This window comes from Rhinopithecus roxellana, chromosome 20 (assembly GCF_007565055.1).
Source record: "Rhinopithecus roxellana isolate Shanxi Qingling chromosome 20, ASM756505v1, whole genome shotgun sequence".
Classification (NCBI taxonomy): domain Eukaryota; kingdom Metazoa; phylum Chordata; class Mammalia; order Primates; family Cercopithecidae; genus Rhinopithecus; species Rhinopithecus roxellana.
In genome coordinates, this window is record NC_044568.1 from 30217244 (window position 1) to 30244555 (window position 27312).

At 38.1% G+C, this 27312-nt stretch overlaps 2 protein-coding genes across 7 annotated transcripts in view; one reads left to right on the forward strand and one right to left on the reverse strand.

Annotated features, from left to right (window-relative positions):
• PHKB (phosphorylase kinase regulatory subunit beta) overlaps positions 1–8551 on the reverse strand; it is a 255797-nt gene extending 247246 nt beyond the window's left edge. The window contains exons 1-2 of one of the 5 annotated variants that reach the window (XM_010354865.2): positions 8426–8550; positions 5824–5935 (exon numbers count right to left, since the gene is read on the reverse strand). In XM_010354865.2, coding sequence (XP_010353167.2) covers positions 5824–5878 — 55 coding nt within the window. In that variant the 5' untranslated portion in view covers positions 5879–5935; positions 8426–8550. Of the gene's footprint in view, positions 1–5823; positions 5936–8425 lie in introns of all 5 variants that reach the window. The other 4 variants (XM_010354866.2, XM_030925696.1, XM_010354864.2 and 1 more) reach the window with 4 other exon arrangements.
• An 84-nt stretch (positions 8552–8635) lies between these two features.
• The window catches only part of ITFG1 (integrin alpha FG-GAP repeat containing 1), a 301126-nt gene continuing 282449 nt past the window's right edge, over positions 8636–27312 (forward strand). Inside the window, exons 1-5 of one of the 2 annotated variants that reach the window (XM_030925697.1) lie at positions 8636–8751; positions 10684–10756; positions 15859–16004; positions 17200–17257; positions 18501–18575. In XM_030925697.1, the coding sequence (XP_030781557.1) occupies positions 15917–16004; positions 17200–17257; positions 18501–18575 (221 nt within the window). In that variant the 5' untranslated portion in view covers positions 8636–8751; positions 10684–10756; positions 15859–15916. Of the gene's footprint in view, positions 9021–10683; positions 10757–15858; positions 16005–17199; positions 17258–18500; positions 18576–27312 lie in introns of both variants that reach the window. The other variant, XM_010354862.2, reaches the window with a different exon arrangement.

Genomic DNA, 27312 nt, shown 5'->3' on the forward strand with positions numbered 1-27312 from the left:
ATTACAGGCTTGAGCCACCGCGCCCGGCCTTTGTTTATTTATTTCTAATAATTTCAAATTTGTTTTAGATTTAGGGGTACATGTGCAAGTTTGTTACCTGGGTATCATGTGATGCTGAGGTTTGGGGTATGAATGATCTCATCATTCAGGCAGTGAACAAAGAACTCAACAGTTAGTTTTTCAACCCCTGCCGCTCTCCCTTATTCTCCCCTCTAGCAGTCCCCAGTTTCTACTGTTGCCATGTTTATGTCCATGAGTACCCAATGTTTAGCTCCCGCTTAGGAGAACATGCAGTAGTATTTGGTTTCCTGTTCTTGTGTTAATTCACTTAGGATAATGGCCTCCAGCTGCATTCATGTTGCTGCAAAGGATATGATTTAATTATTTCCACAGCTGCGAATTATTCCCTGGTATATATGTACCACATTTTCTTTGTCCAACCCACTGTTGTTGGGCACCTAGGTTGATTCTATGTCTTTGCTACTGAGCTCATACAATTTGTAAGTATCAATACCAGTAATTGAGCCTAGTTGTATGAGTCTAACATGCATATAATAACCACATTATGACACTGTCTCTCAAAAGAAGGACAGTCTCCAGTGTGATATATACTATATGATTTACTGAACATTTTTTATGTTCCAAGAACTCTTCTGGACTCTAGGGATACAGCTGTGAACAAAACAAGTAAGTCTCTGCTTTTATATAGCTTATATTCTAGTGGATGAAGATGAACAGGAAAACTAAGAAGGGGGAAAAATTACCTAATAATAAGGACACTACAGAGAATTAAAATTAAGAGTGATGTGTCTGGGGGCTACTTAAGATTGGGTGGGCAGAAAAAGCCTTTCTAAGGAGGCTACATTTAAGACGATAACCTAAAACTCAATCAGAAGGAACAAGCTACCTAAACAGCAGTACAGAGAGCTTTCCAGGCAGAGAAAATAGCTATTACAGAGAGCCTAAAGAGCAAATGAGATTGCATCATATGGACCCAAAGATAGCAGTGGAGAAGAGGAACATTATGTGAGGAGGTCAGAGGGGCAGGCAAAAGCCATGTCACCCGGGACTTTGTCATTCAAGGGAAGGGAATGTAGAATTTATTATTTAGTTAGTTAGTTAGTTAGTTAGTTAGTTAGTTATTTTATTTTATTTTATTTTTTGGGACAGAGTTTCGTCTTGTTGCCCAGGCTGGAGTGCAATGGCGCAATCTCAGCTCACTGCAACCTCCACCACCTGGGTTCAAGCGATTCTCCTGCCTCAGCTTCCTGAGTAGCTGAGATTACAGGCACACGCTACCATACCCGGCTAATTTTTTGTATTATTAGTAGAGACAGGGTTTCACCATGTTGGGCCAGGCTGATCTCAAACTTGTGACCTCAGGTAACCCACCCGCCTTGGCCAGTGCTGGGATTATAGGTGTGAGCCTGGGAATGTAGATTTTATGCTAAGATAATGACAGATACAATGGGAGGGCTTTAAGCAGGAAAGTAACATGAGCTGACTTACATTTTTTAAAGACCCATCTCACTGCTGGGCAGAGAACAGACTGTAGTGAGGTAGGAATGAGGAGACAGGAAATCAGGCTATTTCTGTAGGGTAGACCAGAGATAAAAGTGGACTAGGGAGGTAGGAGTACAGCTGGAGAAAAACAGATTTGGTATGTGTTTTAGAGGTAGAGTAGAAAGGTTTTACAGATTAACTGAATAAAAAGGTTGAAGGAAAGAGAGGAATAACCTCTGTATTTTTAGCTTGAGTAACTGGAAGAATAATGGTTTAGTTTAATGAAATAAAGTATACTTAAGGAGGAACATGATTGGGATAAGAATAAGAGTAGAAAATAAGAGTTCTGTTTTATTCCGGTTACATTTGAAATGCCCATCATATACCCATTTGGAAATGTGCATAGGTACCTGGATCAGAATCAGGAATTCTAGGGAGTTCCTCTTACTCTTTCTCTGATTTCATAAGACACTGAAGATAAAACAGCATGAGGAAAATAGCTTTTAGAATGCACAATGTGAGTATTGGTGATAATCTAAAGCAGTGAGACAAGCTGCTGCGCTCTTCGTGAAACCACTTCACTTATGAAATGTGAAGCATCATTTTTGCTGGGCATAATGACACAGAAAGAGAGTAAGTCTGAGGGTCAATGAGATTCATGCCAAGGGGGTTAAGTCATATGATATGGCCTCTATTTCCTAAATCTTATAAGATTACAGGGCAGGTACTAGTAAGAGGTCAGAGTTCCAAGTAGGATACAATCAAGGAGTGCTTCTGAGAATTCCATCCTACATGAAGGGAGCCCAGTGCATACCTGAGACAAAAATATCTTTTAAGTATATATAAAATAACAACTGCTCTACCTGCTATCTAATAGGAGTTTCCATGGAAACTGTCAGAAACAATTTCTTTAGAGTTATAGTGATTACTGACAAAAATAAGATGGACATAGAGTAAAATAAGAGCTAAATTTACAAAATGGAATGGACCATATTAAATAACCCAGCTCTATTAATATTAAATTCTGAGTAATCTGATTCAAGCTAGTTGTATTTAAGCATGACAGATTTTCTTAAAATGGCTATTTTGAGCATACATATCAAAATGAGAGAGAGAGAGATAAGAAACCATATTTGTTGTATATAAGTCATTAGTCTTTAATACACATCAGCAATATTGTAAAAGACACATATTTTTAGGAAAGATAACTAAAATTTATTGAGCAGTTACTAAATATCAGGTGTTTTGCATATAACATCTTGTTTGATCTTCACAATAATCTCTCCAGGTAGGTTTTATTAACATCATTTTTACAAAGCGAGAAGCTGAATCTCAAAAAGATATAGCTTCCTCAGGTATATCTGATCATATAGGTAGTAAACAATAGAGCCTGAATCAGACCCAGGTGTAGGTGAACACCAAATGTACACCCTTTCATTAGGCTTTTAAAGGAGGCCACAACCCACAAGAGTCCAGGAGACTCAGGCCTATGTTCTCCTCCAATCACAAGAATCATCTTTTTGATTAGTTGACGGTTAGATTAGTTAACTGAAAACAAGGCTGCTATATAAATTCCTTAAAAAAACAATGTCAAGCATATACAATTCAAAGTTTTGTTTTGCCCAGAATATATAATAAAATTTTAACAGGTACTGATTTGCCCATCAAATTAAATTAACAAAAGAAAGTTAATCAAAGAACATAAAGAGAAACAAGTAAATGAAAAGACTCGAGTACTATGTTGAAGCTCACTTATCAGCTGCATGATAAACTTAGGGAGCCAAGGTAGATAAGGTCATGAGGCATTATAAAAATGAATAATCTCTTAAATTATCTTTGTCATTTAAGGATAAAAGCAAAAATGCCAAGCCGTTTCTTACCACATCACAATATGCTATAATCATTATTCCAAGTAATTGAACTGTATTGGCAAGGTGATTGCTACAGCTGACCAACTTTGCTAACTTAATATAACCGTAGTGGCAACATGAGAAATGGAGGCAATCTAAGGTATTGAATGTTACATTCCTTCTCTAATAATTATTTAACTTATTTTGGCTGTTGAATTTCTTTATAAATTCATGCTCTTGTACATTTTACTTCAAAGGTCTTTAAAGAAAAACCTGAATATCTAGATCCCTCTTTCAGTTTAAGCAGTCAAAACAAATTTCTTTCAACCGCAGCAAATACTAGTACATTAGCAGTCAGAGCACAGCTCAAGTATGCACACACAGAAATACAGGACTCACGCTAAATTCCATAAAGAGGAGAAACAAAGAAAAAAACCAAAAGCAGAAACATATCCAAAAGGAATATGAAGTGTTAAAATACATAAAACAATGCAGGTACATTGAAAATGAATTTTTCAAAATCAAGATACTACTGGCTTTCACGTTTGGCAATACCGAATAGTTTCTGGCCAAAGTACCAATGAAAAGCTCAGCTGTGAAGCAAGGACATGCTTTAAAATAATTGTCAAATGAAATCGCACAATAAAACATACACCTAAAAGATAATGTCTAAAGAACTACAATAGGGGAAAGCAAATCATTTCCAATATAAATGGAGTATTTCTAAATAAGAAATTATAAATGCAAACCACTCAGAGTACTTAAATGCAAACACGACAGACCACATTCAAAACACAATGCAAAGATAAGCCTAAACACCAGCAGGAATGGTACTTATTATTTTAACAGATGCAAATTTTAAGTGTGTCTTTATAGTTTTAGTAAGTTTTGGTTAGATGAACTCCCAAAAAAGTGTCAACACTGAAAGTAATTTATAAAGAATCATTCTTTAAAACGGATTATAACACTAAAGTTTGATATTTTTCTAGTCTGTTTCTTGGTGCATTCTATTTCAATTTGATGATACAGTACTGGAAAAGCTTCTTGTATATGCCTTCAAACACTCTATGTAATGTTAAAGCACAGTTCTTGGGTTTAGAAATTTTCAGGACTGTTGATGCATAAAAGCTGTCTTTAAACATTCTATTTCCCCATTACTACTGAATGACTCTGCTAGTGCTTAAAACCACTTTCATTCTTAGTAGAAAAGCCAAGATGGAAAACAGAGCTCGGTCCTTATAAGGAAAGAAAGCAGAGTCTAGAGATATATGTCCTCCTGTTCTTTTAGTTCAAAGAATCAGAAATCAATTGGCATTGTTACATATAATATTTTCTCATTTAGCAGATGACACCTAGAGATAGAAATCATTTTAGTTCCTTAAAGAGCTTTTGTTTTATCCTGTTTGATTCTTCCTTAAGCTATTTCTTATTTATTTTCTTCAAGATTTTCCTCCTCTATCTTGCCAGAACAGGACTTGAAATATAAATGAAAATGAATGAGGAGGGAGAAACACTTCTGAAAGGCTATGGTGAAGCCAAGGAGTTTTCACTGTGTTTGGGGGTGCTTATCTCACATTTTGCCTGTTCGTGAGTCCTGAGGCTTGAAATATTCTGCTTAAGAGGCATTATAGAAAAAGTAGCCTCTTACCAGCAGCCTTCTCCGGGTTTTCTAGCACATAATAGGTTTCAAATGGCCCAAGTTAAGCCATTTAAACTTAAGCCATAACTACAGAAAAGGGCTCTAAATGTTTCGGTTTTCATTTCAGCTATGTGGCCACCTAACAAAATGTGTGTCTTCTTCCATAAAGTGAGACTGAATATATCCAAAGACCTAGTTCCTAATGGGAATGCATAGGTAATCATGTCTGAGTCCGTGAATCACCCAGACTGTTTTCAAAATCCTGTGCACATATCTGAGGGGTGCATCAACACAATGGTCAAAGAGCCATTGTGCCAACATCTGTTCCAGCCCTTACACCAGGATGCCACAGGATAAAGGCCAAAGCACATGTCCTTAAAATATTCCCTGGGGTAAGTCACTTCCTGTCTATGAAAACGTATATATTAATAACCTGCTTCACAGTAAGCTGATGAAGAATAGATAAGTGGGATGTTGACCAAAGATTCCTAATTTGTAAAAGTTACTTCCTTTGTGGCAAGAAGACAAAAATCATTTAAGAAATACACTACGTGCACAATTTGACACTGAGGAACTGCCTCTGCTCAAACAGCTTGCAAGTATCAGGGCAGGCACTCCACTTTCTGTCCTTTTCAAACCCCACATGAGAAGAACACAATAGGCCACATTCAAAACACAATGCAAAGTTAAACCTAACACCAGCCTGGTACTCAGGCCTGGGCCCACCAAACAAGAAATAAAGACATAATGATATCTTATAGTGAAATCAACTGTCAGAAACAAAGGTATTTAAAATTACCAAGTGACCCTTTTGGGGTCTACAACACTTACCAGACCTTAAGAAAGTAGAAGACGAAGAGACGACTGCATCAGGCGAGCAGGCCATTTCAAATTGTTGGCTCTAATCATAAGCGTCGCAGGCTAAGCTATAGCAATTTTAAAACTGTTTAGTAAAGGTTAGAAGCAATCAGTGTTAAATTAATTGAAAGCAGTGTGAGCAGTTATTAACATGATGCAGTGCGCAATGAAGGCAGTAACTGAGGATCGTTATAATTTTATTTTCTCTTTTATGACTTGAATATGTGATTTTCTTTGCTTTGATAAATTACACTTGCTCATATGGGTGAGGCAGGAACTATATAATATCCACTTATTAAACATTACATAAAAGTAGTATCCTCAATTGTGCAGTGAAGTAATTATGCTACTATGTAACAATGCTCAGAACTCTGTGGGGAGGACTCTATGTTCCAGGCAGGTTAGTCGGTTTCTAACAAAGCTCCATTTATATATTCTTCTAAAAGTAACAAATAGAATCAAGTTGATTGTTTTTAATGACACAGGAAGTTTTTAACTCGAGTTATTAAGTTTATCATCTGTACTTCATATACTTATAAGAATCTGAAACCTCAAATTTAACTACTAATTTGGAGGAATGAATTCAAGTGGTATCTCCTTTTACTACTAGGATGTAAACATACAGGAACATTCAACATTGATACTATGCACTTTGCACATAAAAGTGGATTTAAATAACTGCAATCAACAACAGTTAACACTAAAATTTTTTTTCTCAGCTAAGAAAAGAGAAGTAAGGTTTTCAAAGCTTACTGTTAACGACATGCATTTCAGAGGAAACAAAGACTAACGAAGAAAATAAACTCTATGTGCTTATGAAAGGAAAAGAGAAATCTTGCAAAAATATATGTTGGAGGCAGTACTCAGCTCCCTGTAAGAAAACTCCGGTTACTCTCTTTGTTCAGACATAACCAATCCAATAACACTTTTCATATCCAGATAGCCACATTGTTAGTAGCCAACTCAGTATTTCTATATGACTCAAAAGCAATTTACGAAAAAGTGTGAACAAATACATCTGACTATTCCAAGTCACTTTATTGATTTTCAGTAGTACTAAGGACTACTTTTTGAAAAAATTACCTCATACTTCATAGTTGGTAATTTTACTATAACCCTAAGTAAATAAAGCTGAACTTTTTGTAAGGTATAAAAAACAGAATGTTGGGTGTATGATTTCTGAAATTAGATTTTCAGAAATTATACTTTCTCCAAATTAAAAAAAAAAAAAAATGTGCACAACAGACAACTAAGAACTTCATAAATGGGAAAAGCCCAAAACATAAGGGGGACATATTAGCTGAGAAAATAATTTCTTTTTTTTCTTTTTTTTTTTTTGAAACGGAGTCTCCCTCTGTCACCCAGGCTGGAGTGCAGTGGTGTGACCTCCACTCACTGCAGCCTCTGCCTCCCGGGTTCAAGCAATTCTCCTGCCTCAGATTCCCCAGTAGCTCAGGTTACAGGTGCCCGCCACCAGGCCCAGCTAAGCTTTGTATTTTTAGTAGAGATGGGGTTTTACCAAGTTGGCCAGGCTGGTCTCGAACTCCTGACCTCAGGTGATCCGCCCACCTCGGCCTCCCAAAGTGCTGGGACTACAGGCGTGAGCCACCGCACCCGGCCGAAAATAATTTCTTAATATCAATGCAAGTGCAAAGTTAATTTTCCTAGCTAAGGCCTTTCACACCACCGCCCCCCCCCAATGATGACACAGTTCATCAGTTCTTTAAAAGGGAAGCTCCTTAGTTGAAAACCTGTATTCCGCCTTCCACCTTTCCTGTTTAAGTACGTGCTTTTTGCTCAAGATTATATCCAGCCAGCCAGGAATACGGGAAGTTTTAATCTCGGCTTTTAGAGGAGTCATCAGCCACAAGTGCTGATAATGCCACAAGTCATGACTTGCAGTTTGAACAAGTCAGTTCAGGACACTTGGAACTGTTAAAACTGCCTGCAAGGCACCTTCTGACCTCTACGCTTTCTGGCTTGGTAACCACACAACCTGGAACCACTTAAGGAGCCCTTTTCCTTCTGAGCCCTAACTATGAACTTCAAGACCTGAGGCCCAGTCTCCTTCCATTTCTGCTAGACAGATGACAGGTCTACTGCTTAGAACCTGTGGGGAATGTAAAAGGGATATAAGACATAAGGCAAGGAGCAGATGCCGGCTTTCTGCAGCCAGATCGTAGTTACATCTGACTTGATCTGATTAAGCTATCTGACGTGTGGGGAGAACATTCACAGCGAGGACACATTCCCTTTCCCAGGAATGTGCCGCCGCCTGATTTTTAAGTTAGAAGACTCTAAGGGAAGTCCGGACCGCTGCCCACTTTCCGAGTGGGGATCACAAGTTGAATAGAGTCGGGGGCACACACAGAATGGAGTAGGCACCGCCACCTAATTTTTAGAGGTGGAGGAAGATATCAGAAGCAAGGCCAGGGCCGCCAACTGTTTCTAAGGGAGAACTAGGGGCACAGGTTCATTCCCAGGGCCCCCACCTGCCTCCCACCAAGGTGCTTGAGGAGAAGCACCACCCCAGGTACTCGGGTGGAGGAGGGGGCGGCGCCCCAGCCAGCCAAACCTGAGCGCTTGGTCCGAGCTCTTCGCTCCAAGACCTTCCAGCTCACTTCGGCCGTGAGTCCCGCCGCCCCCGCCATCGCGCTCCCGCCGCCGCCGCCTTGGCCACCGCCCCCGGGGCCGCCTGTCAGCAATGCCCGCTCGGCCACGCCCCCCCGCACGACACCGTCGGGAGGCGCGCCTGCCGGAAGTGAGCGTGAGGGCGGCTTTCACCCTAGCTCCACTCTTTTTAGCGTCGGAAGGGCAGCCCTAGTGGGAGAGAGAAAAAGGATCCGGCAGCGTCTCTTACGCGTCCCGGGGCTGCGAGCCACTCTCTCGGCCGGTAACGCGGTACTTTACGGCTGCCGTCAAGCGCGGCGCTGGGCCGGCGGGCGGGGGCCGAGGGGCTGCCATGGCGGCGGCGGGCCGGCTTCCGAGCTCCTGGGCGCTCCTGTCGCCGCTCCTCACGGGGCTTGCACTACTGGGAGTCGGGCCGGTCCCAGCGCGGGCGCTGCACAACGTCACGGCCGAGCTCTTTGGGGCCGAGGCCTGGGGCACCCTTGCGGCTTTCGGGGACCTCAACTCCGACAAGCAGACGGACCTCTTCGTGCTGCGGGAAAGTCAGTGCTTGCCGGGCCCTCCCTCTGTTTGCTGTCCGTGTGCCCCTCCCGGTGTTCCCCAAACCCATTGCCCAATGGCCAGTCCTTTAGCATTTACTGGCCTTTCTCTCCCAGCCCTGTGGCCTTCCTTTTAGCATTATTGACAGTTTGTCCTTTTGCACCACCCTTTCCAACCCCAAGTTCTGACCCAGCCACCCTACAGTTTGACCTACCCCCACAAGCCCTGACAGCACCCCAGTTTTTTTCCTAAGAAGTCTGCGGCCTTCGCCCAGTCACCCTTCCCTCTCCTCCCCATGGAATCACCTGCCTTCCAAAGTGCTTCCTGATTCTTAGGAATCTTTGTAGCTTACCTCAACGTTCGTTCCTAAGGCCCTCTCATTCCATTCTATTTTGCTTCAGTCTTCCTTCCCCGTTGATGAACAGGAAAAGGTGCAGCTTGACAATCTCTTCTCATAGGGGGCTTCTCCTTGCCTCCCCACCTACCTAATTCGCCCCCCCCCCCTTGTCAAGGCCACAGCTTTCTTTGAAGCAAATGTACCCTTCCAAGGGCGTAAACACTGAACAGCTCACACAAGCATTTTGCAGGGACCACTGATAAAACCAATGCCTCCTCGGGAAAGCAGCCTCAAACGACAGAAATTTCTCTCTTGAGCTGCCTGTTCTTTCGTGTACACTTTCCTCACGTTGGTCATCACTTTAGTGTTCCAAATCTCTACTTTCTTTGCTAACTTGTTCTTGGAAATTATTTGCTTTGACCATCATTAAACTAACTTTTTCATAAATCTTAATGCTGACAGTGGGCATTAGGGGGTCTTAGCGTTCTTGAGTACCTACAGAAGCAGGTGCTGCTTAAAGATCAATGCCACGAAGGAAGGGAGGAAGAGCTACTCAGAGCTTGTCTGACAGAATCATGAACCAGACTTCTTGGGGCCCTTGCCAGGATGCAGGAGCCTCTTACGGACCCTGAATATTTTTCCAATCTTTTTGACTTCTCATTTTGCAATGTACAGCCAAACTTGTTGCCACTCTGTCCAAACTGGATATAGAGAGTAGCCTTGACTTTAAAGATGGCCTGTGTTTGGTTAAACCATTCCAAAAGTCTGTCTCAATGAATGCTAATTGAGCTCCAAGAATGTGTCAGCCTCTAGAGGATGGCCCAATAGGAGGAGGGTCTTGGAGGATTCAGGGTTTTACGCTCACATGCTTAATTATGCCCTTGTCAGATATCTACAATGGGAGTCCCTGCATCCTTGGTGTGATGCATCTGTGTAATGAACCAAACAGCCTTACAAGGGGCAGCATTGCTAGATTCGGGGAAGACAAGTCTTGACGTGTAGTATAGTTATAAGGCATCTTCTTTATATGGTTCTTTTAAGTCAACCAATCTGACTCCTTGCAGAATCCACTGGCTTCAGTTTCTCTTGATCAGCTGCTTTTTCCCATGTTCATCCTTTCTATTCCTCTGCTACTTTGAACATTGAACTTGTGATATAATGTTAGGCCTCTCCATTGGACGAGTGGAACTATCCTTGAGAGGGCAGATGAACTGGAGTAGAATAAAAGTTTTCTTGTTGAAAACAGTGCCCAGAAACCTTCTTGTAACCACTGATGGGATATCTTACCAAGAAACATTTTTCTAATATCATATATTTGTTTCCTTTAGGAAATGACTTAATCGTCTTTTTGGCAGACCAGAATGCACCCTATTTTAAACCTAAAGTAACGGTATCTTTCAAGTAAGTACAAATATGATTATTTTGATAAAACATTAGTCATTAATGTAGTAATGGATATGCCGTAGCTGATTGGATTGTCTTTAAAGTCAGCCTTACCTGTAGTGTTGGGATGCAAAACCACTAGTTGTGAGATATGAGTAGGAAGTGATTTTTTCGGAAAAATAGCAAAAATACCAAAGTTTAAAAATGACTTTAAAGAAATAAATTTGAGTGGATCCAGGTTTGTTTCTATATAAACACCCTTTATTTCCTTGCAATCTCATACCCCTTCTTGAATGTGTCTCGTTCTGTGCCTCATCTTGAGGGAGCAGTCACTCACAGTAGTCTCATTGTGTTAGCCATGTGTTTTGTGGAAGAGTGGCCTATTTTGCAGTGGGGAAAAAGTCAGTGTTCTAATTTTTTTTGTTTAATTGACTGATAGATGGTGAGTTTTTAAGGTTGACTTGGAAGGAATTCAAGTTTGATTATCTGAATCTTTTAAATGTTCAAGTAATAGTTATTTTTCTTTTCTGTGGTTGGCATTGCATGAAACAGTGACCACTCCCACACCTCTACCTCCATGATAGTGACCCAACACAGTTTTGAAACTACATTCATTTGAAACTACAAACTACATTTGGAGCAAGCATTTGTGACAGTCTGAATTCAAGCAAGAAGAGATGGCTCAGTGCAGGCCAAAGGGGCAGCTTCCAGAGTCGTGGAAGTTGAGCTTGACCTTAGTATAAGTAAAAAGTTAGATGAAGATGTTCAACTTTGGGGAGAGAGCATTTATAAGAGATAAAAGTAAGAACAGCATGTTGTGAATAGGAGGTAGAAAGATCTGCCTGACAAAAGTGGAAGGTACACTTCAGGGAGTTAAGGACTAAGAACATGAGATAAGAAGCTTTCATGAGACTGGTAGCTTTCAGAAATATCAAAAAGACTTTGAACGCAGTCCCATTAGAAGAGGGGAATCATCAGGTCTTTGTGCAAAGGAGAGATGATGAAAACAATATTTTAAATTGATTTCCTTGTAAACTAGGTCCAGAATGAATTGGTTTGTAGAAGATTACAAGACTACTTAGGAAACTTTTTAAAAAGTCCCTGTGTGGACTAATTAGTTCTCAGACTCTACAGTATTTTAAGTAAACTCAAACTCATGTTAAAAAAAAAATGGCCTTGAACAAGAACTTTGAGGGGAGAGTTATAAATGGATAAACAGGAACTTATTTCCCTTGAGAAGTGTTCCTGGGTAGTGAATGTCAGCATGCTTGGAGTGGGGAAGAAACTGAACTTGATGAGTGTATATGAGAAGTGGACTAACTGCATAGAGGTGATTTTTTTTCTGATTAGAAATTAAGGAAATTTAAAGGATGTAAATGGCATTTGTTCTGATAAGTTAAATATTCCAATTAAATTTTTAATGAATGCAATGTACTTTCAAAATTTAGAAACTCTTGTTTGTGTTTTAATTTAGAATATTTTTCAAAGGAAAAATAATCTGTTCTTCACCCTTATACTCCCCCACACCCCTATTTCTCTCTCAGATGCAACCACTTTTAAAACCTGTAGCTGATTCTTCTAGTGTTTATTACCATATTTTAAAATAAAATTTTACACTAATTTCTTGAATTAGCATTGTTATTCATTTCTTGTTTTTTATTAACATAATTTATCTACATTGTCCCAGTGTAGTTAAATTATAATTTTTTGTTGAATCAGTAATCATTGTTTACATTTTAACCATGTAGTGTCTATGTCCTTCAAAACCAAGTAATGTACAGTATTTTTTTTTTTTTTTTGAGATGGAGTCTCACTCTGTTGCCCTGGGTGGAGTGCAGTGGCATCATCTCAGCTCACTGCAACCTTCGCCTCCCAGGTTCAAGTGATTCTCCCTCCTCAGTCTCCCAAGTAGCTGGGATTGCAGGCGCCCGCCACCATTCCTGGCTAATTTTTTGTATTTTTAGTAAAGACTGGATATCACCATGTTGGCCAGGCTGGTCTCAAACTCCTGACCTCAGGTGATCCACCCATCTTGGCCTCCCAGCGTGCTGGGATAGTATTTAATTTTTTGTGCAGCTTGCCCTGCTGGAATAAATGATTGCTTTTTAAAAAATAGATTGCATAGTTTTCTATGTACATATCCTTAATTTATTTGCAGATATTCTGTCATATCTGCCATATACCTATCATGCATTTTTCTTTTTCCCATTGGATCCTCTGCATTGCTGTCCAGTCTGGATTCATTCTTCAGGCCTTTTGCAGACTTACTATATGGGGAATTTCCCCATTTAAAAAAAGAAATTTCCTCGTTTACTTCACGGGGGTGTGTCCTCCCGGAAATTCCTGAGAAAAGATGCATGATAAGTCCTGTTATGTCTAAAACCTTTTTCTACCCACTTTTTTTTTAATTTTTTTTAGAGATGGCGTCTCCCTGTGTCTCCCAGGCTAGAGTGCAGTGGTGCGATCTCAGCTCACTGCAACCTCTGCCTCCCTGGTTCTAGTAATTCTCCTGCCTCAGCCTCCTGAGTAGCTGGGACTACAGGTGCACAGTGCCACGCCTGGCTAACTTTTTTGTATTTTAGTAGAGATGGGGTTTCACCGTGTTGCCCGGGCTGGTCTCAAACTCCTGAGCTCAGGCGATCTACCTGCCACGGCCTCCCAGAGTGCTGGAATTACAGGCTTAAGCCACCACACCCAGCCTCTACCCGCTCTTAACACTGAAGTTAGCTTATTGTGTTCTAGCTTCATGGGTTGCTGTTTTAAAATTCAATCCTATTATTTCTCCTAATCTTTTAAATGTAAATTGTTTTAATTTTGGAAGCTATTGGAGTCTCTTCTTTTTCCATTTTGTTCTGATTTCATGATGATGTGCTTTGGTATAGATTTGTTTTTCTTTTTTGATAAAGACAGGGTCTTTGTCACTCAGGTGACAAAGGAGTGCAGTCACATGATCATAGCTCACTGTAACCACATAATCCTGGGCTGGAGCTGTCCTCCCACCTTTGCCTCCCAAAGTGCTGCAATTACAGGAATGATTATTCTTTACTTATTATGCTAGGCATTATGTGGGCCCTTTCAAGCTAGAGACCTCTATCCTTGGGGGCATTTTGAAACTCTTGCATTATTAAATATTTCTTTGAAAAATTTTTTTGTTTGTCTCTTTTAGGAATGCCTATCAATTGATTATTAGTCTTCCTGGGTTCATCCTTTGTTCCTTTATCTTATCTGTTTCTTATTTTTATCATTTTGTTTTGTTTTGTTTTCCTTTGCAGGAGGTTTTCTCAACTTTCTCTTCTAAATTCTAAGTCCTTTTTTTTTTTTTTTTTTTTTGACATGGCGTCTCATTCTGTTGCCCAGGCTAGATAGAGTGCAGTGGCCCAATCTCACTGCAACCTCCACCTCCTGGGTTCAAGCAATTCTCCTGCCTCAGCCTCCCAAGTAGCTGGGATTAGAGATGCACACCACCATGCCTGCTACTTTTTGTATTTTTAATAGCAATGGGGTTTCACCATGTTGGCCAGGCTGTTCTCAAATTCCTGACCTCAAGTGATCCGTCCACCGCCACCTCCCAAAGTGTTGGAATTATAGGCGTGAACCACCACACCCAGCCAGGTGTCACGTTTTTAATTTCCGAGGTTTTTCGTTTTGTTTTGTTTTGTTTTCTTACTGATGTTTTACAATCATTCTTATGATGTCTTTTAGCACACTGTTTTTCTTTATATATATATACGTTTTTGTCTTTTCTAAAGTGTAATTTTGAAGTTTTCTTTTGTTGTATTAGCTCTGTTTTCTTCAGGTTCCTTATTGCTATTTGTTTTAGCTCTCTTTAATAGTCAAAAGTTTTCTTCAGAAGGCAAAAGGCAGGTGTCTACTCATATTTCCAAGTAAGGTGCTAAAGAAATAATTGGAAATGCATTGCCTAGTGGGACTTGTCTACTATCTTTTGCCCTGCATGTATGTTCTTGATGGACTAACATTCTAGAAATAGGTAGAGCTGTGGGCAGGTGTTAAATTGTTCCTTTTGTAGACTTTTGATTAACTCCTGTGTTTAGCTTAAGGCCAAAACCTTACCTGTTACTGTAACTTAAATCCTTAATTCCTGAGACTTTCCAGAAATGCACCACTTGGTTCTTACTTTGCTGAGTGAGAGGGAGAAAGGACTGCCATTGATGCTTTAAGAAAGTATTTATCTATAGTCTACTTGGAAATTTGTTGTCTTGCTATTTGATCTGAGTAGTATTAAATATAAAATGAATTTAAGGCCTACTTTTTGCTTGTGTCACTCAGACAACAAGACTGCCGGATGTTAAGTTTTCAAGATTCATATAAATAATTTTAGAATTATTTTGTTAATAGAAATATATCAATACCTATGACAAGGGAAAAAATAAAAATATGCATAGAAAATTAGATATATATGTTTGGATGCTGTATTGATTGCCAAGTTTGGAAAAAAAAAATTCCATTCTTAATTTACTAGCTTTCAGAAATAAAATGATTTTTTAATTTTTACTATAAATTTTGAATTTATGTTAAAATCCAAACTAAATATTTTATAAGTAATATCTTTTAATTGAAAAAATCCCAGTGATATTGCTTACTGCTTGAGCAATTATGAGCCTCCAGTTGTTAGAAACACCATCTGAATGTCTTGGTGTCCTTGACAAAGGAACTATATAGAAGGACTATACTAGCCATTGCTTGAACATAATAAACACGTTTTCTCTTGACATATTTCAGATTTCTATTATTTTTTGAGACTATTCTGCATTCATTCTGAACTCTTTTGTAGACCAAAGAGGTCTAAATACATCTGGGGTGGAAAGATAGGAAAGAGAAGGCAATCGGTCAGTTATGTGAAGTTTTAAGTTTTTCATTTTTTTTTTTTTTTCTTTTTCTTTTTGTGGAGAACGGGGTCTCGCTATATTACCCAGGCAGGTCTCGAACTCCTGGGCTCAAGCTATCCTCCCGCCTCTGCCTCCCTGAGAGCTGGGATTACAGGCATGAGCCACCGCGCCCAGCCAAGTTTTTCTTTGAAAATATTTTTTTATGGTAGAAATACAGAGTTGTCCTTTTCCATTACAACTTGTCTGATATTTGTAAATGCTTGTTTCTTTTAGGAATCACAGTGCATTGATAACAAGTGTAGTCCCTGGGGATTATGATGGAGATTCTCAAATGGATGTCCTTCTGACATATCTTCCCAAAAATTATGCCAAGAGTGAATTAGGAGCTGTTATCTTCTGGGGACAAAATCAAACTTTAGGTGAATTTGTTTTAAAATTTTTAATATTTATCATTGAATATGAAGGTAAATGTAACAAAATATTTTTCTGAAATCAGTTCAAAAATACTGTTCTTGGGTGTCAATAATTGTAAAAACCTTTTTCAAAGTTTATTTCCTGATTTTTCTTTTTCAACCCTGAACTGGGCAGGGGTCACTTCTACTAACAAACTTCACTCTTACTAGCTTAAAGAGGACAGAGATTTATTAAAGGGTTTTAATGGCTCACAGAATTATTGGGATGGCTAAAGAATAAGCTTTCAGGAGCAATCCCAGTATCATCAGAAAAGCTTCTGCCTCTTTCCACTATCAGAAGTGGCTAGTTACACAACTGCTGCCAGAATGATGCTTGCTGTGCCTGCAGTGATTCTCCTAGCAAAATGAATGCTGCACCTGGTCTCTTGATACTCCCAAATTCAGTGAGCAGACACAGAGAGAAACAGCAGAGAAACAGTCTCTGCCTCATTCATGCCTTTAAGACTCACAGTGTATCTGATTGGCAAGGCTTAATTTTTATTCAGCATCTCAGATGCAACGATATCTGGAAAATGCTATTTTTGGTTTCTAGTCTCCTCAGCACAGGAAAGCACAAAAAAGTTGAAGTATAGCTTGAGAGTCAGTCTACCTTCCCTAGTCACAAATCATCAAGCCATATCTGAAAAGCCAATTAGTTATACCTACATAGGCAACTTTGTTCGTGGAGTCAAATTTCAGTCGTATTGTCTGCACCATTTGGGAACGTAAACAGTAACCTCAATACATTATATTCATTAAGTCAATAAATATTTACAGAAGGAGTACCATGTACAAAGCTTGTATATAAGCATGTACATTTTAGAGCCAGGAAGTTTTGCATATATGGCCTTCTTTACACAAAATCCTTGTTAATTGTCAGCCTCTCTAGTACTAAATTGTGTAAAGACAAAGACTCAGCTAGCAAATATTTAGATGTGTACCTCAAAAGGAAGTTATTATAATGCTAGTCTTCACTATAGAATGTACTTTCCCAATATTTTGTCTTTGCAAGCTTGTTCATTTGAACTAGATTTATAGTATCTCTTTAATAATAATAGTTGGAATAAATTAGAGATAAATCTTGAAAAGAGAAGAAGAATATTTTTTCGTAAGTGTAGATATCAAAAATAATATAAAATGCCTGCTATATTTCTTTTTGCAGATCCTAACAATATGACCATACTCAATAGGACTTTTCAAGATGAGCCACTAATTATGGAGTAAGTATGTGCTTGCTTTGAAATGATTTTAAACTTAAACATAAAATAAAATCTTCACATAGGAAGCTACTTTGCTTAGTAATATAAACACTAAATTCACTCAGAGGCCTGTACCTTTGATTATATTGTATTTATTTGCTATCAGATAGGACAAAGGAAAATGAAATTTATTATTTTGGAAAGAAGAGATTTGTGTTTTTGTTTCAGTAGCTTCAAGTGTGTCCATTATGGATCTATGCTGTCATTACTGAAAGAATTAAGATAGCAGTTTTTGAGTATAACTGTTCTGTTTAGTACGTAGGATACAATTTCCTCTAGAAAGTTAGAAAGATTCTTATATTAAGGAGAAATTTTTGTTCTTTTTATAACTCTTCGTTTGTGTTATTATTTATATTCTTAGTATAGACTCATGTACCAGGATAATTGATTTAAATAACTGATGTAAATTTGGATTTACAAATTTCTGACAGCGTATTTTGGTAGAGGTCGAGATCATTCCTGGGACTAGAGCAAAGTTTGGCCACATTCTTGTTTCCAGTACTGCCTTTCTTACAGTTATTGAAATTGTACCCATACAACAGTGTGTCAGTGGCCATTAGAAGTCTGAACTGTAAATCCATGGATTAATATTCTTAATGGTGCCCCGCTAGATTTCTTTCATAGTTGTGTATTTTTTCATTGTTGTTAAAATATTCAATGGCCAGTATGAAGTTTTATACCAACTAGGATTATTTTTCTGGGTTATTTCTCCTAAGCCCATAAATGAGTTGGCTTATGATTCTGAAGTAAGTTTCTAGGAATTAGTGCTATATCCTTATCATTCAAGGATAGTCTAGATAATGCAAAGATTACAGACATACCCAAAATCCCACAAAAGGAATCTATTTCTTGCTCTTACTATATGGCCAGTGTGGGTCAACAACAGGCTCTGCTCTGTGCTGTTGCTTAGAGTGAGGCCATCTGAGACCCCACTGTCTTTGTAGCTAGTCCATCTGAATCACAATGTCTTCTCATTGCCGTGGCAAGCCTGGAGATGGCTGGAGGGGCTGGTAACAGAAATTATACACTTTGGCCTAAAAGTGACACATGTCACTTGTGCTGACATTTGACTTACTACTTATCACTAGATACTGGCAAGCATTGTAATGTCTACCACACTTCCCAAAAGTTATTGTTTCTTTTAAAGCTAAATTAGAAGTAAGAATTTAATGAAATAGCTGCTTATTGTTTTAATTTTTTTCAGTTTCAATGGTGATCTAATTCCTGATATTTTTGGTATCACAAATGAATCCAACCAGCCACAGATACTATTAGGAGGGTGAGTAAATATGATTATAACTATGTAATTAATCATATATATTGCTGCTACTTTAACCTCTGGAGAAAAAATAGCTCATTGGATATCTTTGTTTTTAAAGATTTTTAAATGAGTATTTGGTCTATATATATAAGCTTTCTCAAATAGTTTGGATTTGGCCTGCAACTGGTTTCCAAGGGCCAGCTTAGTCCTTTTATTTCTTTGCAAATTAGAGATTGAAACTTTGCAGGTCTCCATTTACATATTGGTTCATTAAATGTTTTTGAAATGGATAGATTTCACGTAAATAGGGAGGATACCCGCAGTCTTGAGTGGACCCTCCCTATCTTAGTCATGTTAGCTGCTGGACTTTAATTGATAAGATTTGTTTCTTTCTGTCATTTGTTCAGTGAGCGGTCAATAATGGTCTAATAATGTAAGCACTCCTCTAAGCCCTGGAAACTTGTCAGTGTATACATTATCCTTCACCAGTGTGTGTGCTAGGCCTCTCTTACTGCCTAAGTGTGCAATTCTTAGGGAAAAGTGCCTGGAATCTTGCAATTCCAAGATATCCGTTGTAATTACTCTGGATTTAAATAGAACTGGTCTCGTAACACAAGAATTCATGATAGCAAGATACTTTTCATAAGATACCTTCAACCTGGTTAATTTTTTTCTGTATCTGATAAGATAAAGTTTAGTTCAAGAGTACAGAACACATTTATTTACTTTTTTGTCTTTCTGAAAGTACGAAGGACCACCCTTGTCAATCTGTCTTTCCCAGCTACTTGGAACTCTAGTGACTTTTCTCTTTGTGTTTTATAGAAGTAGTTTGTTTTTATGATTCATTTTTGAAATGTGATTTATAGGTATGCAGAGGAGTAAATTGTCAAAATTTAAGGTATTCTGAAGAGACACGTTCACATTTCCTATTACTTTTTCTGGTCTACTGCCATGCCACCCTGAATGCGCCCAATCTCTTCTGATCTTGGAAGCTAAGCAAGGTCATACCTGGTTAGTGCCTGGTTGGGAGATCCCCCATTACTTTTTCTGTAGATTTTTAATAAAGAATATGGGTGCTTCGATGCTAGTTATAGTGAACTTTGAAATAATTATTGTGAATCCTGAATGAGAAACCTGTTTTTTCTCCAAACTTTGAAAAATACCTTGAAGAGAGTCTTGCTTTAGAGACAAATTGGAAGGAGATCCTGATTTGCTTTTGTGGCCATATCCAATAGGAATTGAGTGCAGGTGGGGTGCAGGGAAAACACAGGCCACTCCCCTCCGCCTCTGCACTCCTTCCACAGCAAATGGGGACTGCTCAGAAAACCCTGTCCTTTATTTTCCTCTCTTCAAAGGCAGACATGTGATTGAGAATGTGATGGTGACTTCTGGCCTGTTTTATTTTATGGTAACTTCACTTTAGTCAGGGGAATAATAGGAATATCTTTAATCTGATGTAGTTTGACCTTTAGAAATTGAAAGTGAAACAGCTATTGTTGATAATTCACAAAGTATTAATGAAACTTCTATTACCTGTACAGATTTTTTACTTAATCTGCGAGAAAACTATTTAGAATATTATGGGATAGTGCCATAGCTTCTTTATTTGTTCTTAATTCTATATTAGATTTTTTTTTTCTCTGCTTCATGAACAAGTTCAGATTTTAAAACATTATGCTTGAAGACATGTCCAACTTTATTTTTTATATGTTATATTCAGTCCAATATACTATAGTAATTATACTCTGGTATTTTAGGATATCTGTCATTCGAACCTCAGTTACAAATTAAACAATAGTAGCTAACCATATCTAAGTGATGAGTTTGCATCTAAGATTTGTCCTGATGCCAGTTTGAAGAATTTCAAATTTCAGCTGACAGAAATTTGCATTGTTTAGAATGATTGTAGTCTAACAATATCATGGTTCAGACAACAGAAAGCTGAATATGCCCCTGTGGGAGCAAACATTAATATGTTACTAAAATATGAAAAATACATTTAAGCCATGTCAGTTTTATAAACAACAGATAAAATACGTGCATAGGTGCATAAGTGAAAAAGTCATCAGCACTGACATTTTGGGCTATTCACCTGATCTTGATTGGCAGCCTAATCTTATTTATCAAGAAATCTACCTTTTACAACTTAAATATTATGCATTATGGGTATGCCAAACCCAAGATTATCTTTAATTGAATTTGACCAGGACTTTGGTTTGAGAAGCACGCAATGATCTTTAAATTGAGTGTGAAATGCTTCTGTAGAATTGTAGCAGAAAGCCCTTGCTATAACCTGGCCTAGTGCAGACATGCAAATCTGAGATAGCAGAACCAGTTTGGCTGGACTAAAGGTGCAGATAATCAGTCTAAATAGCAGTGGTGATGAGCAGAAGAATTCCTTATAATTGGTACAGTGGGGTTATCTAACAGGAACAGGAAGGGCACTCACTGCATCTAATGAGGTTCAGGAGATAATTGAAGTGTGTTAAATGGTCAGAGGTGAGACTTTCGTTTGAGCTTCAACTTCACTTATAATGACTTGAAATAATGTAATAATGTGCCATATTACTTAGAAATAACACCTAGCTATTAAGTGTCACAACTGCTTCGGCAGTGATGTGACATGGTTAATGAGCATTTTCTATGAGGACATTGGAAACTGATGTTGGATACTCATTCAGAATATTATTTTTAATGTTGAAGTGTAAACACTTGTACCTGTAATTTTAGTCAAAACCAAATATAATGTTGGTCTGTCAAAATTTTCTGACTCACGTACTGAGTTCATATACATTCTGGGTCAGGCCCAAGTTGTATAGTTGGAGATATTAATGTAGGTATGTGACAGATATATACTTTGTTGTACACTGTTTACATCACAAGTGATCGCATGAAAATATTGAATGTAGTATAAGTAGCACTGAAAGCAATCATTTTTAACTGTTGTGTGGGTGGATTTTGCCCCTCCATTATAAAAAAAAGCTGTATTCTCTATTTAAATGTAGTCAACTACTATCAATCCAGAAGAAATAAATCTCCATTTTTCCATTTAGCCTTTCATATTTTCTCACGTTATGACCAATGACTGATTTATTAAATCACCCTTCATTTTTACTGTTGATTTTGTTTGTTTGTTGATGCATTACAGAAAATATTATAAATATTTGTTTTAATGAAGTATGATATTGTATCACTTAAATCTATTGTTTCATAAGAATATGAAAATTATGATGAGATTTATAACACAAAATAAAACCAAATAATACTCAAGGCAGCTTTTGACTTTGTAATCAGCGTTAATACCCATAACAAAAAAAGATAACTTTGAGATGATTTATATTTTCTTCAAATTCCCCTGGCAGCACCCTCCCTCCCTCTCATGCCATACAACATTCATATTTTTAATACTGTTGCTAAAAGTAATCTATTAAAATCTGAGTGATGAGGTATTTTTTTCTAATCAGTATTTCCATGGATACATTACATCAGTTTTCTAACTTTTCTCTTTTCCTAAAGGAACTGTGCTATTAGAGATACATTAATTTCTTTTCCCAGTGTTTCTCACCCAGACCTTTTTTCTTTTCAAAGTTAAACTGCAGAAATAGTGAAAAACTTTTAGCAGATGACCTATGTGGTGGTTATTTCAAGTGGCATATTCATATCTTAAGGGTCTATAATTTTATTTCCTGTAGTCTCGCCAGATGTGTTGGAGGGGTCAATTAAATTACCTCAGATTTTGACTTGAACCCAGGAGGCAGAGGTTGCAGTGAGCCGAGATCACACCACTGCACTTCAGCCTGGGTGACAGCAGAGTGAGACTTTGTCTCAAAAACAATAAATAAATACATAAATAATAAATAAATAAAAATTTAAAAATTAATTACCTCAGATTTCCTGGCAACTTATACTGCTTTATTTTGTGTTCTGATTGGTAGTGTTATATTTAAGTGAAATTGTTTGTTTCTAAGTAAATGGTTTTAAGATGTTATCAAAATTTACTCACCTTGCTTTTAGTTAAATCTTAATAATTTTTAGATGTATATTTGTAATTATTCAGAAAGATCAGCTTCTTTTGAGAAAAGTGTAGTGTTACAGTTTCTGTGCAAAAAAAATTGATAGTAACATTTCCTTTTATTGGCATATATTAAAACTTTGTTTCCTTGTTCAGGGAGAAACCATTTTGCTTTATTTCATTACTGTTAATACTTGTACTGGCCGGGCGCGGTGGCTCAAGCCTGTAATCCCAGCACTTTGGGAGGCTGAGACGGGCGGATCACGAGGTCAGGAGATTGAGACCATCCTGGCTAACACTGTGAAACCTCATCTCTACTAAAAAATACAAAAAACTAGCCGGGCAAGGTGGCGGGCGCCTGTAGTCCCAGCTACTCGGGAGGCTGAGACAGGAGAATGGCGTGAACCCGGGAGGCGGAGCTTGCAGTGAGCTGAGATCCAGCCACTGCACTCCAGCCCGGGCGACAGAGTGAGACTCCGTCTCAAAAAAAAAAAAAAAAAAAAAAAAAAAAACTTGTATATGTATTGAAACTAGTATAGGCTGGGGGCAGTGACTCAATGCCTGTAATCCCAACACTTTGGGAGAATGAGGCAAGAGGATCACCTGAGCCCAGGAGTTCAAGACCAGCCTGGGCAACATAGGGAGACCCTGTCTCTACATACAAAAAAGAAAAAGAAAAAATTAATCCGGCATGATGGTGCGCTTCTGTGGTCCCAGCTGCTTGGGAGGCTAAAGTGAGAAGATTGTTGATCCAGGGAAGTTGAGGCTGCAGTGAGCCTTGATTGCACCACTGCACTGTAGCCTGGACCCTATCTCAAAAAAAAAAAAAAAAAGAAAAAACTAGTATAGTTAAAAAAGCCATGTATATAGCAGTTTTTGAGTAAGATTAGTATATATTACCATTTCAATTTAGGGTGAAATGAATCAGAATCATAATTTCTGAAAATACAGATTAAGTCTTCTTTCATGAGATTCCAGTTGCATTTTTTCAAAGTGTATATACACTGTTGAAAATGTTTTGCAAATACTTGATTTTTACCCTGGAGGTCTAAGCTCTGAGTTCCAGTTCCTGAGTGAGTTTCACAGTAGTCCCGAATGTAGGTGTGCGTTCAACTATGGGACACATGCTTCTTTTCAGACTTCCTGTTCTTCCACTGTATTTGCCTGTCTTAGGAGTCAGTGCTGTCTCTTAGGTGTTATGTTACTTTTGCACACCCTAGGAAGGTAGGAGTATTGGGCAAAGTATAATAAAAACATGACTGAAAGAAATCTTCATATTTTCTCTTATGTACCTGAGACATTATTGCTGAAAAGTCCTTAAGATTTATCCAGAACCGCACCTTTTGGTTCTCATTGAGGCCAGAGTGAGTGATTCATGAGGAATTTACCCGGGTGACTTTGTTCTCTAGTGATGCTTTTCCCAGTCTTCTCCTGTATATCTTGCCGAGGAGGCACACCACGGAATTGTACAGCTTTTCTGTCCCTTTGGAGGCTCAGAGTTGGATGGGGAACGAAGAGGACAAAGAGTATCTCAAACAAGCTTGTTGTTGTTTCATTAAATGTTTATTAAGTAACTCTGAGGTTGGCACTTAACATCAGTTGCCTCTTTTTTTTCTTTCTTACAACAGATAGCTTGTGTGGCTAACAGTGACTGAAGAGTCTAATTCAAAGGTTAAGGGACTACCACAAGCTCACAAATGTGTAAATAAATGCTAAATCTGGGAATTGAATCTGGATCATCCAAGTTCTAAAACCTGTGCTTTTGCCTTCATTCTTGTACCATCATTACCATCATTATTATAGTCACTGGGGGCCTTTGGTGGTGCTCCTTCATATGACCTCCCCCTGTCTCTCCATGGCTAGCTTGGACTTCATAATGGATGCTTTTTAGGAAGCATTCCATGAAATGTAGGCAGAAACTGCGTCTCTTAAGACCAATCCTGGAAGTTAAACAAGTGTCATTTCTTTTATATTCTATTAGTCAAAATACTTCATGAGACTAGCTAAGATTCAGTGGAGTTAGTAGATTATAGACTCTACCTCCTGATATAGGCATGGCAAAATTGAATGCGAAAGAGCATGTGAGATGGGAAATAATGTGACCATCTTTGAAAACACAACATAGTAGCCTGTGTTTATTTACTTTACCATAACTAAAGACTTGCAAAGGAATATGGAAATAGAGATCATTTTAAGCATGTTAACTTCTAGAATCTCAGGCTTCATAGGTGTTCTTAGCTAAAATTGATGTGCCCAAGAATGTACCTATTTTCACTGTAACTTTCTCCTTCACATAAGAATGCCATCTTCCTTAAATTTCCTAAATCTTACTAATGGTGATTTGCTGGGTTATAAAAACCCACAGATATAAAACACGGGGGAAATCTTTTTTTTTTTTGAGACGGAGTCTCGCTCTCCCAAAGTCCTGGGATTACAGGCATGAGCCACCGCGCCCGGCCTGGGGAATCTCATGATTAACTAAGGTATCTCAAACTAATAGAACTTGCAGTTTTTCTTCTTTTTTTTTTTTTTTTAATGTACATTTCTCTTAACATGAAGCTTGCATACAAAAGCAGACGTCATGGTCCTCCACGTTGATATATTCTGAATTCGGATGCACTGGAGTGGGGTTGTGGTAGTATGACAGTTTTTGTTTTAATGACTTTGCCATTTCGTTACTTTAGTATTGTCAAAAATTCCATTATTGTTGAGAGAGACCCTTGGGAGAGCAAAGAAAAGAGAGCATCCATAAGAAAACCCAAATTCCAAAAAGCAGATCTTATAGCTGTTCTTAGCACTGTATCCCAGGACACATCATTAATTGGAAAGAAGGTAACTTTCATGCCAAAGTGATTTTGGAAGGTGACAATGATTGTCGCAGATGTGACTGGAATATACTCTAGGACTATCAAACTCATAGATAAAGCTTTTGCATAATTTGTTTTATATTTGGTATGCATTTTTCTATAAATGCATACCAAATCATATCAAGAAATCATATCATATCATATCAAGAAAATTCCATTTAAAGTCGAGCATCTTATTTTATCTTATGAAATTTTATTTTTACTATTTTCTGTATCCTGTTAATGTAATAATGCTATCGCCTAATAAATAAATTTACATGTTGGCTTCTGAGCCAATTTTGCAGTATATACCTTTTTCTTTTTTTTTTTTTTTTTTCCTTTTTGAGACGGAGTCTTGCCTTGTCGCCCAGGCTGGAGTGCAGTGGCGCAATCTCGGCTCACTGTAAGCTCTGCCTCCCGAGTTCACGCCATTCTCCTGCCTCAGCCTCCCCAGTAACTGGGACTACAGGTGCCCACCACCACACCCAGGTAATTTTATTTTCTTTTTTGTATTTTTAGTGGAGACCGGGTTTCACCATGTTAGCCAGGATGGTCTCAATATCCTGACCTCGTGATCCGCCCACGTCAGCCTCCCAAAGTGCTGGGATTGCAGGCGTGAGCCACCGCTCCCGGCCACCTTTTTCTTTTATTAAATTCATAGGAAAAGTTTGTTACATTTGAAGAAATGAGAAAGACATGGTGTTATTTCTTTTTTTAATACACTAAGTACTCCAGAAGCCAGAACCAGAGTAGACTCTGCACATACATTTACTGAAGAACTATTACATCTTTTATCATATTTCTTGTAACATAAATTATTCTAGCTGCATTATATTGCATTGCTGTAAGTTAATTAATGAGAAATAGCATGTTGCTTTACAATCTTATTTTTATAACCTATTTTATAAAAGTGGATAAATCAATTTTATCTGATTTACATTATTGTAATCTTGACTGCTTTTAGCAATGTGTCCTACAATATACATACATTGAGTTATTTCTCAGCAGTTTTTATAATATTCCTTGAAACACATATTAGCACATTTATTTGAATTGAAAATAAAAAACAAGGTCACACTCTTTCTGGCAGAAAATAACTTTGATTTGGAAACAGCTTTTATAGTAAGTACTGGCTTTGCTAATTGGGTTATGTGGCACACATTTTCTGTAAATTGAATAAAATAGATCAGCAGTTCTAAATTTGTTTTTGTTTTTTCCTTACATTTTATTATGGAACATTTCAAACATATAGAAAGGTAGCTGAATGAGATTGTGAATATGCTTCTAATAGAATGTACCTGTCACCCAGCTTCAGCAATTTCCAGCTCATACCCAGTTATTTTTTTCATCCACACCTTTTCTTCCATTTTCCTTTTTTTACACCTTGGACATTATGAATCTATAAATATTTCAACATATATCCTTAAGAGATAAGGCATTTTCTTTTTCTTTTTCTTTTTTTTGGAGGTGGGGTCTGTGTCACCCAGGCTGTAGGTGTAGTGGTAGGATCATAGCTCACTGCAGCTTTGAGCTCCTGGCCTCAAGTAATCCTCCTGCCTCAGCCTCCTGAGTAACCAGGACTACGATGCATGCTGTCATGCCTGACTAATTTTTTTAAATTGTTGTTGGAAATAGGAACTCACTATATTGCTCAGGCTGGTCTTGAACCCCTAGGCTCAGGTTGGGATTACAGGTGCCAGCCACTGCGCCCAGCTAAAGGTTTGTTTTCAAAAATACATAATCACAACATGTTCATCATGCCTAAAAAACTAAGAATATTTTCTTACTATTACATTTCCAGGAATATTTTGATCAAAATGTATTAAAGCATACAATAATGTAGAAATATTTTATTAAGCCATATATTATTGGCAAAGATACAATAAAAAGATTTCTC